A 22,494-nucleotide genomic window follows, 5' to 3' on the forward strand; every position below is an offset into this window, starting at 1 on the left:
GCAAAAAGTTTACAAGCTAGCTAAAGCATTTACTGCAAATTGAATGTACAATTATGTAAGCTTGCCTTGCAATGCAGCTGAAGTAACATAGCCAACTATTTACTTGCTTATTGTGTAGTGGAGGATAAAAATAACTGTATGCCTATGGATGTGTAGCTAGCTATAGTATGTAGCCAATCTGTGTATGGACCTTAAAAACTAATATTCATATCAATCTATGAACCTCAACCTCATAGTTGTATCAACTTCAAGTCTGAATGGTATTAATGAAGTAGAATATAATAACTTTGTGCCAAGGATGCAAGTCCTACATACAGTTGAAGTCAGAAGTTTACATACACCTTAGCCAAAACTATTTAAACTCAGTTTTTCACAATTCCTGACATTTAATCCGAGTAGAAATTCCCTGTCTTAGGTCAGTTAGGATCACCACTTTATTTTAAGAATGTGAAATGTCAGAATAATAGTAGAGAATGATTTATCTCAGCTTGTATTTCTTTCATCACATTCCCAGTGGGTTAGAAGTTTACATACACTCAATTAGTATTTGGTAGCATTGCCTTTATATTGTTTAACTTGGGTCAAACATTTCGGGTAGGTAATTTTGGCCCATTCCTCCTGGCAGAGCTGGTGTAACTGAGTCAGGTTTGTAGGCCTCCTTGTCGCACACGGTTTTTCAGTTCTGCCCACAAATTTTCTATAGGATTGAGGTCAGGGCTTTGTGATGACCACTCCAATACCTTGACTTTGTTGTCCTTATGCCATTTTGCCACAACCTTGGAAGTATGCTTGGGGTCCATTTTGAAGACATATTTGCGACCAAGCTTTAACTTCCTGACTGATGTCTTGATGTTGCTTCAATATATGCTTATCATTTTCCTTCCTCATGATGCCATCTATTTTGTGAAGTGCACCACAACATGATGCTGCCACCCCGTGCTTCACGGTTGGGATGGTGTTCTTCGGCTTGCAAGCCTCCCCCCTTTTCCTTCAAACATAACAATGGTCATTATGGCCAAACAGTTCTACTTTTGTTTCATCAGACGAGAGGACATTTCTCCAAAGTACAATCTTCATCCCCATGTGCAGTCTGGCTTTTTTATGGCGGTTTTGGAGCAGTGGCAGAATGCATCTCCTTCCTGATGGGTATGATGGCTGCGTGGTCCCATGATGTTTATACGTGCATACTATTGTTTATACAGATGAACGTGGTACCTTCAGGCCTTTGGAAATTGCTCCCAAGGATGAACCAGACTTGTGGAGGTCCACCATTTTTATCGGAGGTCTTGGCCGATTTCTTTTGATTTTCCCATGATGTCAAGCAAAGAGGCACTGAGTTTGAAGGTAGACCTTGAAATACATCCACAGGTACACCTCCAATTGACTCAAATGATTTCAATTAGCCTATCAGAAGCTTCTAAAGCCATGACATCATTTTCTGCAATTGTTTGCCTGCTGCCAGCACGGCCTAGCATAGCATTATGCCATGCTAAACTTACACAAATGCTTTTCTAGCGTTGGCTGTAACGCATATTTTGAAAATCTGAGATGAGTGTTGTTAACAAAAGGCTAAGCTTGTGTTTGAATATATTTATTTCATTTCATTTGCGATTTCATGAATAGGAAAAGTTGCGTTATGGTAATGCTCTTGAGGCTATGATTACGCTCCCGGATACGGGATTGCTCATCGCTAGAGGTTAAGCGACCAGAGTAAAAATTCTCAGAACCTCCCAGCAACCTAAAAATAAACCCTGCCAGAACAGACAAACTTGTCATTTCTGTTTTCAGAATGTAAACAAACATTTCTGTTTTACCAGTCTAGAAACTTATGGCTTAATTCTCACAATCAATGTGAAACCAAAAACATACGTTTCCACATCTTACATTCACAATAAGTACTATGAAGCATTCACAGTCAGTACTATGACGCATTCAGTCAATATGAAATATTCACAGTCAGACCTATGAAGAATTCACAGTCAGTACTATGAAGCATTCACAGTCAGTACTATGAAGCATTCACAGTCAGTACTATGAAGAATTCACAGTCAATACTATGAAGCAGTGGTGTAGCGCAATTTATTTTTTAGGACGTCATAATTTCTAATTCAAAATTTTGTACCGACAGATGTAGTATAGGGCTATGCATAACATCCATCCTCCAATTGCAACGTCTGCTTATGCCCACACGTATTGTCTCAAGAAAAAATTATATTATTAATACACTGAAACACCAAGTTAGGCATAGGCCTACCTCATTTCAAAATAGTAACTGATACTTCATGTTTTACCGGTCAAATGTCCAAACTGAATGCCAGTCATTTAATCTCAATCAGTTACATGGGAATATGCATTTAGATCTTCTTGAGTTACTGTTTCGTGAGAGAATTAAAGCAGATGGTGTTAACAAACTATAAGCCTTTCCTGCCTCCTGGTGCGCGCAAGCGCGCTGTTGAGTTTGAGAAAAAAAATTGTACTCTTCAGATAAGAAATGTGGTGTTTTTGGTGTTACATTGACAGTATATGCTATTATTTTCGGTTATGTTATGTAAAATACAAATGAACAATTATATGACCTTGCGAGAGATCGATTCAGCTTTTATCTAAGTTTGCTGAACGGCACCATATTTGAGAAGAGAGAATCTTCTATTTGTAATAATAATAAGTGATGAGTAGGACGATTAGGCGTAGGCAACAGATCTTGATGATGAGAGCTATTTTAAGCAATTTGAGCGCCCTTCACCATGTGATCACATATAATTCTGGGTTCTGATACACAAGAGGGGGAGTTCTACTGATTTGGCCCACTCAAAGTGGTCAAGCCTCCGATGCAGTGGCGGATTTAGGTATAGGCGACATGGGAATCTGCCAAGGGCGCCCGCATAAAAAAAAGTCGGAATGCTGACATTTGCATGATCGGTTTTCTATCGCTCATTTGCACGTCACGTCAATGATATCATGTCACCGTGTGGGACTGTGGGTCAATTAATCTTGTCGGAGTGGGCGCCCTGATTCTAGTTTGTGAGCTAGGCAGGCTACTGCCTGGGAACGTCTCCCACTCAGAAGTATGAGATGGGGAGGGGTGCGGGGGGCGGAGGTAGGTTGACCTCAGGTCCCCCCACTGGAAGCCTGAGGTACGGGGAGCGGGAGAATCTATCAAATAGCGCACCTCTAACTTTGTACAGTACTAATGCAATTAGTAAAATCAGTTACACTACGAAATGCTACTAAATAAACCACAATTCATTCATAATACTGTGAATATATTTTTGTAGATAGCGAGGTGAGGGGGAGTGGTGATTGAAGGAAGATATCTTGCAGCCTGCTGGCTCCACCCCCAAGCCTTATATGGACTTCCTGCCCCAACGAGGCAAGCTGGTGGATAATTAAGCCATGGAGTGCTTTGGGATAAAAAAGGAAGCGGACTGCACAAAGAGGGAGAGGACCGAGAGGGAAATGCGTGTTATGGAGCGTGTGAATTATCTGTACAATTACCCGTGTTTGGTTATTGAACTTGTGGAAACCCCACACCCTTGACCCTACTACATGTGGTGAAGAATACGGGCATAGCAAACCAAGCTCAATAACTAAACAGACACGGAGCATAATGGAAGCATTGGTGAAACATCTGGTAGAGGCGAACATAACGCAACAAGCTATGCATTGGGTGCTGCTGGAGGAACAGCATCAGCAGACCGCTCTTGGCTGAACTCAGCCAGCTGACAGCTGCCCATGCAGGTGCAGCAACGCCTCGTCCCAAAACCCAGTATGTTTATACTGAAAATGACAGGGGCTGACAACATCAAGGTTTAGCTCCAAGCCTTCAAGAGGACGGAGGCTAGGGAGAAATGGCCCCATGAGCAATGGGCCAGCCTGCTATCACCCTTCCTGTCAAGCACGGCACAAAATATCTATCAGGATCTGACTGCTGACCAGGCGACGCATTACGAGGGGCTGGAAAAGTAAATCCTGTGCCGGTATGGTTCACCCTGATTAGCAGGGCGCAAAGATTTCATGATTGGGTGTATGATGTCTCCGTCCCCATCGCGAGTAAGCGGCAGCCTACCTCAATATTGTAATCCATGGGAGCGAGTGGGAGACCCATCTAAACCAGGTGAGCGTGGTATTGCAGGCCTTACAGGGGGCGGGAGGCTGAGTACCTGGGGTACTCGGGAGGGGATGTGTAAAAACTCAGGTGAAGAAAGTGGAGGCGATTCGGGACTGGCCACACACCCTCACAAAGAAGCAGGTACGCATGTTTATGGGGTTGACTACTTACTACCAGAGATTTATCCCCCTCCCTAGCCAGCCCCCTGACTGATCTGACCAGGAGCTGTCTGCCTGCCCAGGTGACGTAGACAGAGGAGACTGGGAAAGCCTTTCAGGGCCGAAAGGGGGCCTTGTGTTCTGGACCCGTGCTGGTGACGCCGGACTACTCCAAACCACTGGTGGTACAGACCGATGCGTCCGAAACAGGGGTGGGTGCCCGTCTTATAACAGCTACAAGAAGGTGAGGAACACCCAGTTGTATACATTAGTCGGAAGCTGTTGCCGAGGAACAAAGATATTCCACTATGGAGAAAGAATGTCTTGTGATCATGTGGGTGCTGGAGACTCAAACCACTGGTTTGGATGTCACGGAATAAGGACAGTAACGCCCGGATCACTCGCTGGTTCCTATCCTTACAGCCCTTTGATTTCTCTGTCGTCCACAGATCAGGTGCAGCCCATGGAAATGCGGATACCCTCTCCAGGAGGGATGCTCTAGGGAGCTGGGGGGGATAAAATGCTCGGGGGTGCAGCCCGCTGGCTCCACCCCCGATCCTTATATGGTCTTCCTGCCCCTACGAGGCAAGCCGGTGGATCTTTAAGCGCTCGGGGATAAAAGAGGAAGCGGGCTGGACAGAGGGAAACACGTGTTATGGAGAGTGTGAGAAGCGGGAGAATTATCTGCACGATTGCCAGTTGTGAACTGGTTGCTGGATCCCCTCGTGTGCAAATATCCCTAATAAATTCCCCCATTTACATTCTAGTTGTGCTCCCTGTGCGTGTTTGGTTATTGAACTTGGTGACGTGGAAACCCCGCACCCTTGAGCCTGCTACAATATAGTTTCATAGACATATTCTAAAAAAAAAATTCTGGTTTGTGCGAAATCGTTAAGAATAATATAAAACCAGTCTGCACACCACCAAGGTGAATTGGTTTAGTCTTGACTCTTGGTTGACAGTGTTGGGGGATGGGTAATGTATTGAGTGCTCGTGTGCCAAATCAACACATTTGTTTATTAGTCTTTGTTACTACTTTTTTATATTTATGAGTCTTTTATATTTTTATAGTTTTAAATGTTACGATTATTTATCCGCCAGAGAGAGAAGACAGGGAAGAAACCACCATTTACCTTCCTATAGGCTGCTGTAGCCTACATATTTATTTAGTTGGTCACTATCATTTTTATGGAATGTTAGTGGTAATTAAATATAATTTGAGAATCTATCAGAATTCATTTCAGAAATATTTTTACCAGGTCCATGTATTCTCAAATTGAAAAAATGAGGGAGCGCCACTCCTCCACACTTCAGCAGCACTACATTCCTGCTATGGAGCATTCACCGCCAGTACTATGGAGCATTCACAGTCAGTACTATAAAGCATTCAGTTAGTACTATGAAGCATTCACAGTCAGTACAATGAAGCATTCAGTCAGTATTTAGTCAGTACTTAGAACAAAAAGCAACATTGCAATGCTTTTCAATGTTGCTACATCTTGCTTGTCCTATGTTGCTCTGTGTGTGCTCACTGCTCAATGATTGTGTATATTGTAATTGTTGTTTTCAATAACCAGCCCAGGGACTGCAGTTGAAAATTAGCCGGCTGGCTAAAACCGGCACTTTTACTGAAGCATTGATTAATGTGCACTGTCCCTGTAAAAATAAACTCGCACTCAATGCTGACATGGGTCTGGAGACAAATTATAGAAATATAAAGCCCATCATCCACACACATTCTTTCACTGTACATTTTGATATTTGGAATTGGTTTAAGAAAGACATTATGGAAGTGGACGTGTTAATTCCTATTGTCTGATCCTGCTGGCTCTCACAAGACAATAGCTACTGGCTGAGAGCAGAGGCTGGGAATGGAAAGGAGTGGGAGGGCATAGAGTGGTAGAGGGACTATGTGAGAAAGAAAATCTATTAATCGAGATCTTTGCCTCCACCATCATGTGACAGGGGATCTCACATCACATCCTAATTGTAGTAGGATTGTCACAATACCAGTATACGTTGATACCACAAAACTCAATTTTCCATGGCAAAAAAGAAAACTTGAAGCAGACTAAACTCTATGGTCCTCCGGAAATAAACAAATGTGACTCTGGATGACAACAGAAGGCTGTGTGTTTGGAACATTAGCACTCTTTTGCTCAACAAATAAGGCTGGCATTCAGTTCAAGTGCATTGCCCTTCACTTTTCAAGGTAATTTACGATTGGCTGACATCAAGCATTTACCATGAATGTGATCTCTGCGAATGTCTGGAAAATTATCTTTAATAGGTACATCGCTGGTAGTGCAGTGCGCAGCGCTGCAACGGGCCTTTGAATGAATCCTGGCCGATGTCAGCTTCATGTTTTGTTTCCTAGCCATAATACTTCTGAGTGTTGCAATACTGGTATCGTGAAAACCCTCAAATGCAGGGATTGTTGCGATGAGGCAAATGGGCATAGGTTCCATGAATGTTGTCTTTATCTTCTCCTTCCTTGTGGGGGCACTGGATCCGTAAAATGGAGCAGGATTATTTGGCTAACGCCCTTGTGTGCAGTTTCTCTCCTTCTCCGAGTATTTCCCCATCCCTATCTCTTTTTCCCCTCTTGGTGTCAGGGGAAGGTTTATCTTCTTCTATCTTGATGCTTGGGCCTGTGTGAGGGGGCTGAGGCAGGGTCATGGGGAGGGAGGGGGGAACCATGACAGATAAAATCATGGTTCCCTGGGGACTTGTTTGGCCCCACACACCCTATCCACCAAATGCCAAGGTGAACTCTAGTGTGCATGAGTTAGGATCCTACTACTGAAGCCCCCCTTCCCCCATGCATATGACAACACGCTGATGATAACACACACAGTCCTAGAGCTATGTATTCTGAAGGAGGACATAACATCCTATAACAGTCACTCTCTACACTTGTGAATGACTCTTTACTCACACTTGTGAAATTGGAGAAGGAATGCTTACTCCGTTCTAGGTGGTCTTATTTCCGCCATGATAGAAAAGAGGGATGCTCAGATCCAGGCAGACAGGACGGGCAGGGACCAATACTCTCTCCTCTTCCCCAGACCAGGCTGCTTGTAGCGGGGCTCCTGTAGCACCCGTGTCCAACTTTATTAGGGCCTCGTGGAGAGGGGATGAGTGCAGGGGCATGTGGCGCACACTAACGAAGCAATAAAAGTCACCATGGGGGATGGAGCTGGTGGGGAGGGGCCTGCAGGTTACCAGTGCCAAGGCAGGCGTTAATTGAGACTTCCCAATCACTCATATTACCTCCGTATTGCACACATCACAGAGCGAGAGCGAGATAATGGTGGGAGAGTTCCTCGGATTCTCCTCCATGGTAACAGGTTCTGCGTCCCATATGGCACCCATTTGGGCCTTGGTCAAAAGTAGTGCACTATTTAGAGAATACCCACTGTGCACATCAGATTATTTCAAATGTAATGACTTAAATGTAATGTAAATGTAATGTAAATGTAAACATCAATTATTGGATAATATTTGGTATTTGGTTGATCAATGAGATTCCAACCTATATTCACCCACTCAAAAAGACAGCCAAAAGTTGAATTTCCAATCTGTTATCAGTATACATTCAACCATCTAAAAGCACAACACAATTCCAATGGAAAAACAAAAGGTGGGTGGGGGGGCTTGCTGAAGAGTTTTTGCTGAGTTTTTCTCTGCAAATATAGAAGTAATAATGGGCAAGTTTACACATTTTATGGGTGGAGGGGGTCAGGGAATGCTGCAGCACCCTCAGCACCCCTACTTCCTGCAGCTATGCCTGCGACAACCTATGAATGCTGCTGTGTCTTGAACATGCATGCTTTATATTATTACATCAGAATAAATGTATGGTCTTAGAGGGGGGCATGATATACGTGAGGGTGGAGGGAATTCTTCAAACAATCTAGAACCATAATCATTGTCTAATTGTTTATTTTCTGCATAGGTTATCTAAGCATACTTATTTACCTGTTCATTTTGACTGTAAAAATCACACATCTCAATATACTGCACTAACATGCCTAGGAAATTACCTATCCAAATTACAACACAGAATCATAACATGTCAATGCAGGTGCATATTATAGCTTTATATTTACACTGAAAAAAATATATAAAGGCAATTTGTAAAGTGTTTAGTCACATTTCATGAGCTGAAATAAAAGACCCAGAAATGTTCCATAAGCACAAAAAGCTTATTTATCTAAAATTCACCAGCCCCATCCCTCAGATGTTTACCGAACCACAGATGGAAAAGCCACTTTATTTTTTCGACTGCTGATTACCGCTTTAAAAGTAATCCTATAAGTAATCATCAAGTATCTGTAATCTGATTACAATATTTTGGTGATAAACAGATTACAGTTGCATTTTTTTGTAATCTGTTAATCCCCAACTCTGTATATTAACTATACTGAACAAAAATAAAAATGTAACATGTAAAGTGTTGGTCCCATGTTTCATGAGCTGAATGAAATAAGAGATCCCAGAAATGTTCCATATGCCCAAAAAGTTGTGCACAAATTTGTTTACATCCCTGTTAGAGAGCACGTCTCCTTGCCAAGATTAACCATCCACCTGACAGGTGTGGCATATCAAGAAGCTGATTAAACAGCATGATCATTACACAGGTGCACTTTGTGTTTGGAACAATAAAAGGCCACTCTAAAAGGTGCAGTTTTGTCACACACACCACAATGCCACAGATGTCTTAGGTTTTAAGGGAGCGCGCAGTTGGAATGCTGACTGCAGGAATGTTCACCAGAGCTGTTGCCAGATAATTGACTGTTCATTTCTCTACCATAAGCTGCCTCCAATGTTGTTTTAGAGAATTTGGCTGTATGTGCAACTGGCCTCACAACGGCAGACCACGTGCATGGCGTTGGGTGGGCGAGTGGTTTGCTGATGTCAAGGTTGTACACAGAGTGCCCCATGGTGGCGGTGGGGTTATGTATGGGCAGGCATAAGCTACGAAGAATGAACACAATTGCATTTTATCAATGGCAATTTGAATGCACAGAGATACCTTCACGAGATCCTGAGGTCCATTGTCATGCCATCACCTTGTGTTTCAGCATGATAATACACGGCCCAATGTCATAAGGGTCTGTACACAATTCCTGGACGCTGAAAATGTCCCAGTTTCATGGCCTGCATACTCACCAGACATGTCACACATTGAGCATGTTTGGGATGCTCTGGATTGACGCGTACAACAGCTTGTTCCAGTTACAGCAACTTCGTATGGCCATTGAAGAGGAGTGGGACAACATTCCACAGGCAACAATCAACATGCAATGGAGATGTGTCGCGCTGCATGGAGATGTGACACTACTGACTGGTTTTCTGATCCACGCCCCTACCTTTAAAATAAAAAGGTATCTGTGACCAACGGATGCATATCTGCATTCCCAGTCATGTGAAATCCATAGATCAGGCCCTAATGAATTTATTTAAATTGACTGATTTCCTTATAGGAACTGTAACTCAGTAAAATATTTGAATGTGTTACGTTTATATGTTTGCTCAGTGCAATACACAAATATCCTCATCATAAGGTGCTAGATTACATTTAAACCAAGTATTTTTCTGCCTATCCAAGCATACCTCTTGAGCTGTCTGTATCCTCCTGACTGGTGGATATTTTTTTAAAGAAAGCAAATATGCTTCTCTGCTAAAATGTGGGTAAATTATTTGAAAGGAATGAGAGTCTTGTTCAGTACATTTAATAATTGCTTTCTTTTCTAAAATCTTGCAACCTTGCCAGCAGGTATGCCAGCAAAGATTGTTAGACAAGCTAATCTAACTTTGATAGCTTGAAATGGCTTGGTAGCTAATTGTGGTTGGGAGATACTTTTGTATAAACTCAACAAAAAAAGAAAGGTCCTATCACTGTCAAATGCGTTTCTTTTCAGCAAACTTAACAGCTGTAAATATTTGTATGAACATAACGAGATTCAACAACTGAGGCATAAACTGAACAAGTTCCACAGACATGTGATTAACAGAAATGGAATAATGTGTCTCTGAACAAATGGGGAGTCAAAAATCAAAAGTAACAGTCATGCAGCTGGTGGCCACACCAGATACTTAAGTACTGCAGAGTATCTCATCCTCATGGACTGCACCAGATTTGACAGTTCATGCCTTGAGATGTTATCCCACTCTTCCACCAAGGCACCTGCAAGTTCCCGGACATTTCTGGGGGGAATGGCCCTAGCCCTTACCCTCCGATCCAACAGGTCTCAGACGTGCTCAATGGGATTGAGATCCAGGCTCTTTGCTGGCCATGGCAGAACATTCCTGTCTTGCAGGAAATCACACACAAAACAAGCAGTATGGCTGGTGGAATTGTCATGCTGGAGGGTCATGTCAGGATGAGCCTGCAGGAAGGGTACCACATGAGGAAGGGGGATGTCTTCCCTGTAACGCGTAGCATTGGGATTGCCTGGAATGACAACAAGCTCAGTCCGATGATGCTGTGACACACTACCCCAGACCATGACGGACCATCCACCTCCAAATCGATCCCGCTCCAGAGTACAGGCCTTTGTAACGCTCATTCCTTTGACGATAAACGTGAATCCGACCATCACCCCTGGTGAGACAAAACCGTGACTCGTCAGTGAAGAGCACTTTTGCCAGTCCTGTCTGGTCCAGCGATGGTGGGTTTGTGCCCATAGGCGACGTTGTTGCCGGTGATGTCTAGTGAGGACCTGCCTTACAACAGGCCTACAAGCCCTCAGTCCAGCCTCTCTAAGCCTATTGCGGACAGTCTGAGCACTGATGCGGGGATTGTGCATTCCTGGTGTATCTCGGGCAGTTGTTGTTGCCATCCTGTACCTGTCCCGCAGGTGTGATGTTCGGATGTACCGATCCTGTGCAGGTGTTGTTACACATGGTCTGCCACTGCGAGGACGATCAGCTGTCCGTCCTGTCTCCCTGTAGCCCTGTTTTAGGCGTCTCACAGTACGGACATTGCAATGTATTGCCCTGGCCACATCTGCAGTCCTCATGCCTCCTTGCAGCATGCCTAAGGCACGTTCACGCAGATGAGTAGGGACCATGGGCATCTTAATGTTTATGTTTTTCAGAGTCAGTAGAAAGGCCTCTTTAGTGTCCTAAGTTTTCATATGGTGACCATAATTGCCTACCGTCTTTGAGCTGTTGGTGTCTTAAAAACCGTTCCACAGGTGCATGTTCATTAATTGTTTATGGTTCATTGAATAAGCATGGGAAACAGTGTTTAAACCCTTTACAATGAAGATCTGTGAAGTTATTTGGATTTTTACAAATTATCTTTGAAAGACAGGATCCTGAAAAGGGGACGTTTTTTTTTGCTGAGGTTATATAGTGTGTGGACACCCCTTCAAATTAGTGAATTTGGCTATTTCAGGCACACCCGTTGCTGACAGGTGTATAAAAATCAGTAGATTGGCAGTAGAATGGCCTTACTGAAGAGCTCAGCTACTTTCAATGTAGCACCGTCATAGGATGTCACCTTTCCAACAAGTCAGTTGGTCAAATTTCTGCCCTGCTAGAGCTGCTCGGGTCAACTGTAAGTGCTGTTATTGTGATGTGGAAACGTCTAGGAGCAACAATGGCACAGCTGCGTAGTGGTAGGCCACACAAGCTTACAGAACGGGACCACCGAGTGCTGAAGCATGTAGCGCGTAAAAACCGTCTGTTTACAACTTTGTGTCAACAGTTTGGGGAAGGTGCTTTCCTGTTCAGCATGACAATGTCCCCTGCACAAAGTAGGATCCATACAGAAATGGTTCGAGATCTGTGTGGAAAAACTTGACTGGCCTTCACAGAGCACTGACCTCAACCCCTTCAACTCTCTGCCCCTTCAACTCTCTGCCTTGTCCAGTCAGTGTGCCCCCTCCACAAAATACAACCGACAGATATTTTTATAAATAATTATGAAAAACCTGGGATTAAAAATGAAGTTTAGTAAATAAAATAAAAATGTACAGGAATAATCAGAGGGGGCATGTGCTCTTGTGCCCCCTATGGGCAAGATGCATCTGTGTATAGTTACAGTAGCCTCAAAATGTGGCTGTGGATGTGTTACTCATTTTAATGTTGAATATTACATTAGTTTGTAAGCTAACCTGGACCTCCCAAGTGGCACAGCCACCTAAGGCACTGCATCACAGTGCTAGAGGCGTCACTGCATCGCAGTACCAGAGGCGTCACTTATGACCCGGGTTTGATCCCAGAAGGTATCACTACCGGCCGTGATCGGGAGTCCCATAGGGTGACGCACAATTGGCCCAGCGTCGTCTGGGTTAGGGGAGGGTTTGGCCAGGGGGGCTTTACTTGACTCATTGTGCTCTAGCAACTCCTTGTGGTGGGCCGGGCGCTTGTAGGCTGATCTCGGGAGTCAGGTGTTTCCTCCAGCACATTGGAGCGGTTGGCTTCCGGTTTTAAGCAGGCGGGTGTTATTAAGAAGCGCAGTTTGGCGAGTAATGTTTCGGAGGACGCATGACTCGACCTTCACCTCCAGAGCCCTTTGGGGAGTTGCAGTGATGAGACAAGATCGAAATTGGGGAGAAAAAGGGGGTAAAAAAATATATATTTATGTACATATATTCCAAAAAAGATCGCCTTAACTTTAGGCTATTTACTGTACTACAAAAGTAATATCCAATTGTGTTTGGTTGACAATGCAACTAAATATTAACATTTAAAGGAGATATTTACATCTCAGCCCATTCTTTAACTTTTATTTTTGGTCGAGTTGGAGACCTAAATCCAACACATAATTAATAGGCTATTTATTGTATTTATTAATTTGGAATAAAGAAAAATACTGGAATTAAAGCGAGACTAATCAGTGACACAGATGAAACAATCCACACAGAAGATGAATCTCCTTGAAATGTTTATATGAGGTTGCGTTGACAACTAAACACATAATTCAATATCACTACATGTTATTACATTTGAAATCAACTGGAGCTTGAAACCCTAGGCCTATTGTATTGTCTATTTTTTTAATATTCTGGGTTGAATTGAAACAATAGCTGTTGAGTTTGTAAATGCTATATAGGCCTAAATAGCATAATTGATTATACAGTATATGAGTGATAAAGTATGGGCATATTTAATTTGCTTTGTTAAACCTACCCTCTGGCGTGACGTCGATAGCAACAATGAATCTATTTCCCTTTTTTATTCGAGATCCATTCTCAACAATCGTTCTCACCAAAGCACATTGGTGATAGTCAGTGACAGATATCATAGCTAAGCTGGGCTTGGTTCAAATCCTTGATGGGAAACCAACGGGTAACTGTAGATAGATTAATTTTCCAGTAGGAGGTACTGAACAGCCTGTTTTTTTCCTCATAGTGGATATAACGTTGAAGATCTGACGTTTTAAAGGTACAAATTAAACGTTTTATACAAGATTTGTCTTTGTTGATATTTGGTTACCGTGATGACATAATACCGTGGTTGAAATTTTACCCTCAAACCAACAGTTTTCACTGATTACTTTTTTGAAACCCAATGTGTTTTCCATGTAAATTCCATGTCACAATACGCTGACAAATGACGTTGAAACAATGTTGATTCAACCAGTTTGTGCAAAGTTGGTAGGAAGCAATTTCAGATGCAGCCACATTCACATTTTTCAGCTGCCTCAGAGAAAGACGTCCCTCTTATAGTGGTCCCCTAGGACAGTCAGTCAGGTCAATGTCAATCCTGTGTTTTGTCGTCTCAGGCCATCCACTCCCATCTGTGAGCTGCTGGAGCACAAGTACGCCCAGCGCTGGTTAGAGGAGCAGCAGGCCAAGGAGAGAGCCCAGGAGGAGAGGCAGCTCAACTTGGTGAGATTTGGGGACGAGTGGAGAGGAAAGGAGAGGAGGCTGGTTTAAAGGTAGCCAGGAGCAGTGTTCTCCAGGGTTTGGGTCAATTCCGTTTTTAATTCATGGGGTGGATTCTGAAATTGCATATTGCTTCCTTATGAGCATTTTTCCATTCATGAATTCAATGTCTATTTACTTCCTTCATTTACTTTATTTAAAACTGAATTGAGCCCAACTCATATGCACTCTGAATCCTGAAGACTGGCACACAAGGAAGGGGTTATATTTTTATATATTAGTAGCAATAGTAGTAAGTCGTACTTGTAGTGGTGGTAGAATAAGTATTTATATGTTCTATGTATGTCCATTTCTCTTCTGCCGTGGCTATCCTTGCAGCCTAAGCTGGGCCGCATCCAGGAGACACGGACAACTCTGTTGAGGAAGAGTCGGCCGATGCCCGAGTCCACCCCGCTGTGGAAGCTTCCCCGCTTCCAGCAGGTAAAAGCCCAGTACAGTAACACCACAGCACAGCTACAGGGTCACCAACACTCCAGCCTAGACAACCTAACCAGTATTATTGTAGTTGTTCTATTACCGTGTGTGCCTGTGTGAGTGAGTGAGAGAGGTGTATCCCGATCTCCTGAAGGCATTTCTACACACAGTCCATAGGGAGTCAGTGAGGAATGGAAGGCAAAATAGGGAAGGGGAGCAGAATAAAGAAGAGACTGCCTTAGGGGATGTTTATAGTCAAATGTAAGATTTCCTCGCCTTTATTTACAACACACAGGCACACGTAGACCCACACACCCTCAGTGATCCCTCTCACTCACCTACTTCATGGCTAGCAGAGGCCTCCAATTAAATCAAAAGTGATGTGTTTTTAGTGGTGTTTTACACTGACAAGTGGGCTATCATTGTGACGGCTCTACCCGTCAGTGAGGCAATAAAAATACTCCATTGACAATGGCCACTGCTTCCAATTATGGCGGAATCAGCCTCCTGCCACGCTAACGATCCACGTGCACACACACAGTCTTCCCCACCTAACTTTACTTTCCCAATCTTTTCCCATTCCTACATATATGTTTTTGGTGCAAATTACACACACAAAATGGGGTGGCGTGCTGCCTGGTGGCGAGGTCTGCTTTCTATGCCTGTCAGCTTTAATGAGGCGATTTAAGGTTTATTTTGGCGGCACGCGTACCACTAAAGTCTTTGTCTGACAGCTGACGGCGAAAGGCGAATGTTAACCTTATAAAATACTAAACAGTATTTTCTGTCGAGTAGAATTTCTGATTGCTCCGAGTTCGACATTTGCATCCCTGACTTTTCCGGCGTGCTCCACGTTTCATCTGCTCATCATTTGTTTGTTTGTGTTGTCATTTTTTTCTTTTGCTTCTCTCAATTCTATCTTTGTTGAATCGCTTGTTTTTTCTTCCCCGTTTCAATAAGATACTATGGTTCCACAGGATACATGATTTCATACCAAACAAAGACAACATAATAAATATTTAAATAAACAAATGACACAGGCAAAAAGTTACACTGTACTTTTTTCTTGCTTGTAGATTTGATAAGGGAACTGATAGGAGCTGTTCTCTGTATTTGAAGCATCTTACAAGCAATTTGCAACATGTCAAATGTAAGAAAAAAGTGTGTACTTGCAGGATTAACTGGCAGTCCATATCTGAGAACAACTTTTATTCCAAATTCTAAATGTATTTTATACAGTACTCTTCCACAATCCATACACAGAAATCTAAATGCCTGGAAGAAAGAGTGATAAGAGCCAGTGGAGATGCATTAGATGTACTCCTCAAACTCTCCATCACATATTTCAGCGGTACTCACACATTGGAGTTAATCCACATGGCAGGTCCCTTTCATTTTGTTTCCAGTGTTGAGCCCTATCTGGCAGGATGGATTGATCGAAGAGCCCAGAGTCATATCTGTATATACACAAGACTTTCCTACATATCTCTATATAAAACATTGCCATATAAGACTGGGCCAAGTCAACTCACCATAACATATCTCTATATAAAACTGGTCAAACTAACCATGTCATATCCATTTACAAGCCAAACTCACCATCACTGTTCGTCTCTTACCTTCAGGTTGGCCCAGCTCTGGACACCTTCCGGGATCCATATGCTAGAGAGAAGGCCTTCAATGCACACTTCTCAGACTCAGTGGCACGGACAGGACAGCTGGGCCAGGGAACCTACACTGTGGGCTAAAACATACATAGACTCTTCTCTATGTAGTAACTGTTGGGGTAGGGAGTAGGGGAGCAAAGTCTTATTTTCCAACCAGCCTTAATCAAATTGCTCTCAGATGCAATCAACATATATATATATATACATATATATCTCATACTGACAATATTATTATCATGGGATTTTACTGATTTCTACAACTCCTCAATTACAGATTGTACTTTGAGTTTGTTGGCAAAAAAACAGATAGATAGTGTACTTCCGGCCGGACTGATACCGTTACCACCACAAGGATTTGTAATATAATGTTTGTAGACTACACTACTCTTTAACTCAGCGAGAAGGTAAAGTACAAAACACTCAAATGCTATGAATATGTGTTCCAGGAAAAATAAAGGAAAAATATTAAAAGTTATTCAAATATGCTAATATTGCTTCACTTTTCACTGTTTGTTATTAGGTCATAGCTTGGCTATAAATCTTTTTCTCGGGTTGTGTTCCAAGTATAAAACATTTAATGGAAAAGTCAGACTGATTTAGGGTCATTTATTTCAATAAATTCATATATTGTATTTTCTGTTTGTTTGCCTACATAGAAAAGAATATGTTTTCTATGTTAATTCGCATAATATAAGGAAAACCACAACCTATACATATGGTACAATACTATATGTATACTGAACAAAAAAGAAACATGCAACAATATCATCGATTTTACTGATTTACTGTACATGTAAGGAAATCAGTAATTTGAAAAAAATTAAATAGGCCCTAATCTATAGATTTAATGACTGGGCAGTGGCGCAGCCACGAGTGGGCCTGGGAGGACATAGGCCCACTCACCTGGGAATCAAAATGAGTTTATCAGAATTAGTTTTTCCACACAAAAAGGACTATTACAGACAGACATACGCCTCAGTTTCATCAGCTGTCCGGCTGGCTGGTCTCAGATGATCCCGCAGGTGATTTTTTTTTATTTCACCTTTATTTAACCAGGTAGGCTAGTTGAGAACAAGTTCTCATTTACAACTGCGACCTGGCCAAGATAAAGCATAGCAGTGTGAACAGACAACACAGAGTTACACATGGAGTAAACAATTAACATTGTTTACTCCATGTGTAAGCCGGGTGTGGAGGTCCTGGGCTGGCGTGGTTACATGTGGTCTGCAGTTTTGAGGCTGGTTGGAAGTACAGCCATATTCTCTAAAACAACATAAAACGGGGTATGGTAGAAAAGTTAACATTACATTCTCTGGCAACAGCTCTGGTGGACATTCCTGCAGTCAGCATGCCAATTGCACACTCCTTCAAAACTTGAGACATCTGTGGCATTGTGTTATTTCATCTCATGAAACCAACACTTTACATGTTGCGTATTTATTTTTGTTCAGTACATATAGCTGACACTCCCAAACTCGCTCCACAGCAACCCCAGTAGATGAGCTGAGCACAACTGCAGATCCAGGTCAAAGCAATATTATAAAGGGCGTCACACTGCTTGCTAAGCCATACCGCTTTCTCCCGAGCCAGCTCATACCAAGATGAGAAACTCAGGACCTCTGCCTCACAAACACACATGACAGGCCTCTTGAAGCATTCTAACCTGTTGCGCAACTGCCGGCTAAGGAGCGAGTTTCATAGATTCTCATCTGCTGCATCTCCTTAAATATCAGACTGGGAAGAACTGACATTCACGACTCCCCCCCCTTATACCTACACCTAACATGCCAATTCAACAAATATGAATATATACACATTGAAATACATATTTCTGCAGTGGCAAGAAGTGAAAAATTAAACAACCCGGTTAGACATGGATTACCAAGGAAAAGCTACATCTAGGTTACCAGAGGACTATTGCTAGCATTGGTAAAGGTGTTATGAATCAGTGTGGAAAATATCTGTACAGGAGATATAATTTATGATGCCCAGGCCAAATATCTGTATCATATTTACAGTAATGAGGGGTGAGATGAAACAGGGTGGTAGTGGTTGAATCCACCCTTCCCCCACTCCTCCTCCCCTCAGTTATCACCAAAACCTCTCTGAGCCAATGGGCTCAGAGCATTGTTAGAGACACCTTTAAAAGCTGACAATTGTGCTTTAGTTGTGAACAGGGTCACTAGGGGACTTTGTGTATTATTTTATGTTTGCTTGGGGCCACAACGTCAACCATATACAGTACCAGTAAACCCATCATGTTTGTTCGTGTCGTCAGTGTCTCCCGGTTTCCTCAAAGGCAGGACGTGACTGCAGACTGCATGGACTTTAAGACTGGTGCTGAAATGAACTCGCTAACTGGTTGAGGTCCTTCCCTTACAGGGGTAGTTTACTCTACAAAACATGTGGAATTAGGCTATTATTAACCTAGGATATTTTTTTTGGGGGGGGAGAATAGCATAGTGTCGTTTTCAGAACATATACATATATTTCTACAGACACGCTGCAGTAAAACGCGTAGGCCTAATGACGGAAAGTGGATAAAAACAAATTGCCTGGTCAAAGTTGTTTCGGGATTTTCCAACTGGACAGTTGACTTGGTCTCAAATTGTAGTTTAAAAAGTACGAAATTACCCAGTTGCCCTGTTCATATTTATCATGGAGGTCTCCACAAACGGGTCGAGTTTTGGTGTTGACTCTCTGCTGTCTCACAGACCAGCAAGCCCACACTTTTTGAAAGGAGACAGTTCGATCGAAAAATGCCGGTCTCCACTGGAGTTAAGTCCGAGGTCCGTCCTGGAAAGCGGCTGCTCATCTCCCCTCTCCCCGCGACTGGAGTCTGTCGAAGATGCAATGCACAGACATGATTTTGCACTGGAGGCCTCGCTACAGCTTGGGCAACTGCCCCAGCCACGGACAGTCGCATCATCTTTTCTTATTCGGGATATTCTTGCAGACTGTAACAAACCACTTGCAGCATGTGCCCCTTACAAGAGTCATGAACATCCCATGCCAGACTCCGAGCATTTTGAGTCCAAAATAGCGGACGACTTTATGGATAAAATCCACAGCAACTCGTCCTCGGAAAATGAATACAAAGGTAAGCTTTATTACTTGACAGTGAGTTAATCGCTCATATAGACGGCTATTTTAAGAATTTTCAAATTATGATAGGCCTATAAATAGCCGAATGTCTTATAAATTAAAGAAAAAAAACGTTCATTAAAATAACTAGGCTATCATATTAGTTCATCAATTATATTAAGACATTAGGCATATAGCCCAATACCCTTGGTTTGTAGGCCGACTTTCTATACATTAGTATTTATATTGGGAGAAAATAAAATTGCGCGCCCATTTAACTGCATTTAAAGCCACTTACTTTGAAAATGCAAATAGTCCTATATGATGATTTGTTCAATAAGCGTAAACAATGTATCCAGCGTGGTTAATTGACGATGGTTGCAGCTAACATAAATATGATAATAATAATGTAATTTGACTAGCATTATTATAGGCCACTTTAATATTATAGACCGTTCCTTACTTGTGATCAACCTGAAAGTGTGTGCGTCAAACCATCATCTCATCCTTACATTGACCAATATAAATGTAGGGGGCCTAATAAATGCCTATGATGACTGGTTTTCACTTCATGGATGAGTGGTGTTTCGTATATCAGATTGTCTCTCTCTCTCTCTAGTTGGTTTATCTTCCACCGATACATCCAATTGTTCGGGGATTGGCTGCAATTTGTCTACCTGATAATCAGATTTGTAACCCGAGGATCTTGTCAGCTTTATATTTCGGGTTTATCCACGGTCCTGTGAAGTCGCGCCAGTCAGTTGACTGGTTTCCATCCCTTGTGGATCAATTAACTGGATTATTGTACTCCCTGAGAATCAGATCGGTCCATATAATTTCGCGCTTCACATATCCACTGTGCAATTAACCATGGAAACAACTGATATATTTTATGTGGCAGTTATAGGCCTATAGCCTTAGAAATCCCTGTCCAATCATAACCATGATTTTAGGCCAACCGGAAAATGTGCAGGTCAAAATTATATCCTTTATGATTCTGGTTATATTTTGGTCATGTATCTAATTGTAAATACATCATTAATTTTAGCGCGAGACCGTGACATGGACAGCAGCAGAGACAGTCCGTCGTCTCGGCTGAAGAAGCCCCGGAAAGCTCGAACCGCTTTCAGTGATCACCAGCTGGCCCAGCTTGAGCGCAGCTTCGAAAGGCAGAAATATCTGAGTGTGCAGGACAGAATGGAGTTGGCAGCTTCGCTCAACCTCAGCGACACTCAGGTCAAAACTTGGTACCAGAACAGACGGTGAGTTGCAAGACAGATCGAAACCGTAATTTGTAATTAATGTAAGTAGGCCTAGTTATTGGATTCAGCCACTAGTTTTGGCTAAGTCCTTCCATATCGTTGTGAAGAAATTACACGTAACACAATTATGGACAACACATGAATATATGCATAATCAATTACTGCATTCTGTATCAATAATTTAAGTGACGTGCTGTTATTACACAATTGCTATAATTATTATTTACCCATAAAATGGCTGTCAACTGTGAGGAGATTTGACATATTTCCCCCTAATGTAGCTACATTGTTTATTTAATAAACATGTCTGTTGGGTGAGTAAAGTAGGCCTATGAAATATTCTGGGTAACATCAAATTCCATTTCCTCCTGCTTGTTATAATTGCAGATAACGATGGCCAATAAATTGTACCTATAGCTTGATTTTGTTCTCTAAACCCTAATTTTCCTTTTTCGTTTTAGAACGAAATGGAAGCGCCAGACCGCGGTTGGACTGGAATTGTTGGCCGAAGCTGGCAACTACTCGACTCTTCAAAGAATGTTTCCCTCGCCATATTTTTACTCACAAAGTCTGGTTTCGAACCTAGATACCACAGCGGGCTTATATCTGTACAGAGGACCCTCGGCACCACCACCTATCCAGCGTCCGCTGTTTCCACGAATCCTCCTCCATGGTCTTCAGGGAGGCGGGGAGTCGCTCTCCTCTCTATCTGGGGTCCTCCCTCGACCTACACATCGATGAACGGACATAGCTGTCAGCAGCCACGCAAGCTCCTCGCTGACAAACAAATGGGACTGCACATGAACAAAATTACATGACTTTGAAAGTCGAAACTTTTATTTGGGTCGATATTTGTGAAATGTAGTGAACAGTTTGGCTTTAGGGGAAAAATGACAAATAAACATGTTTGTAGGCCAATGTGTAGGCTAACATGGTGTGTTTCAGAGCGGGCCTTCATATTTTTTTTTTAGGCTGACGAATAGGCTCTTTTATCAACGTGGAATTATTGGATTGAGGCCAAAATGCTATTTTGTGTTAGCACAAATTTGAGTCTGGATTACATTTTTTTTCCTGAATTTATGCGTTAGAGCTGGCAAAGTCAATCTTCCCACACTGCATCCACGATAAACGCTGCATGTCGGCCCCCATCGGAAATTAGCTTTACATTTCGATCACGCTTAAGCGATACTGTTTTTAGAGAATAACTGGGCTCTATTCAAACAAAACCAACATAGGCTATAACCACGTGTTTATGTTTATAACAATATATGTCCATGATAATTGCAAATAATGGAGATGTGGGGACCTACATTCCAGATTTATCTTTAGCATTTAATTCAATTATGACATTCATTTTTCGTTCCGCTCAAATTGGACGACCAATATGGGGCAACAGTGAAACTTTTTGAAGATGAAAGATGTAGTCTTATTTTAAATTGTTCGCGCAATGTCATGTGGTTGTTTCAAAGTATCCTATCCCAGTTAAAGCCAAAACATGGGGATGTATTTACGTTTTTTAAATGTATAAATACGTTCTACAAAAATTACCCTTCACTCAAAATATGTGGTCGAAAGATTTAGTACAGTCAGCCTAGATGGGAGTTTTTATTTTATTAGGCCGGTTTAACTTTTATTTTGACAGGGAGTCATGTTAGCCAATCAATGGGCACAGAATTGCACACTGGCCTCGATAAGGTTTAAATTTAAATTAAGGAATCATTAGAAATGAAAGCAAAACGTGGCCTAGGGTGGTCTAGTAGTCTAGCCACTGCCTCTGGTGCACAAAACAACCCCATAGGTGCTATGTTGTTTTACATGGTCAGGCATAGTAGTAGGAGGCCCTGGAGCAAATTAGCGTTTAGTGCCTTGCTCAAGGGCACAGAAGATTTTTCACCT

General features: G+C 42.4%; 2 protein-coding genes across 2 annotated transcripts in view; both read left to right on the forward strand.

Annotated features, from left to right (window-relative positions):
* cfap77 (cilia and flagella associated protein 77) overlaps positions 1 to 16,851 on the forward strand; it is a 46,046-nt gene extending 29,195 nt beyond the window's left edge. Inside the window, exons 4-6 of the mRNA XM_064988296.1 lie at positions 14,009 to 14,114; positions 14,490 to 14,591; positions 16,211 to 16,851. Of these exons, the coding sequence (XP_064844368.1) occupies positions 14,009 to 14,114; positions 14,490 to 14,591; positions 16,211 to 16,333 (331 nt within the window). The 3' untranslated portion in view covers positions 16,334 to 16,851. The remainder of the gene's footprint in view (positions 1 to 14,008; positions 14,115 to 14,489; positions 14,592 to 16,210) is intronic.
* A 1,842-nt stretch (positions 16,852 to 18,693) lies between these two features.
* Positions 18,694 to 21,522, forward strand: barhl1a (BarH-like homeobox 1a). Its single transcript, XM_064988422.1, has 3 exons — positions 18,694 to 19,352; positions 20,385 to 20,598; positions 21,060 to 21,522. Exons 1-3 carry the CDS (start codon positions 18,911 to 18,913, stop codon positions 21,337 to 21,339), a joined length of 936 nt encoding a protein of 311 aa, XP_064844494.1. The 5' UTR covers positions 18,694 to 18,910; the 3' UTR covers positions 21,340 to 21,522.
* The last annotated feature ends 972 nt before the right edge of the window (positions 21,523 to 22,494 follow it).

The sequence above is a fragment of the Oncorhynchus masou genome, chromosome 1, assembly GCF_036934945.1.
Source record: "Oncorhynchus masou masou isolate Uvic2021 chromosome 1, UVic_Omas_1.1, whole genome shotgun sequence".
NCBI lineage: Eukaryota > Metazoa > Chordata > Actinopteri > Salmoniformes > Salmonidae > Oncorhynchus > Oncorhynchus masou.

Bases quoted from the DNA above. Each gene is read 5' to 3' on its own strand.
- barhl1a (XM_064988422.1), top strand. From the start codon at position 18,911: ATGGAGGTCTCCACAAACGGGTCGAGTTTTGGTGTTGACTCTCTGCTG. The intron at 19,353-20,384 runs GTAAGCTTTATT...CATTAATTTTAG, and splicing joins CTCGGAAAATGAATACAAAG to CGCGAGACCGTGACATGGAC. The intron at 20,599-21,059 runs GTGAGTTGCAAG...TTTTCGTTTTAG, and splicing joins ACTTGGTACCAGAACAGACG to AACGAAATGGAAGCGCCAGA.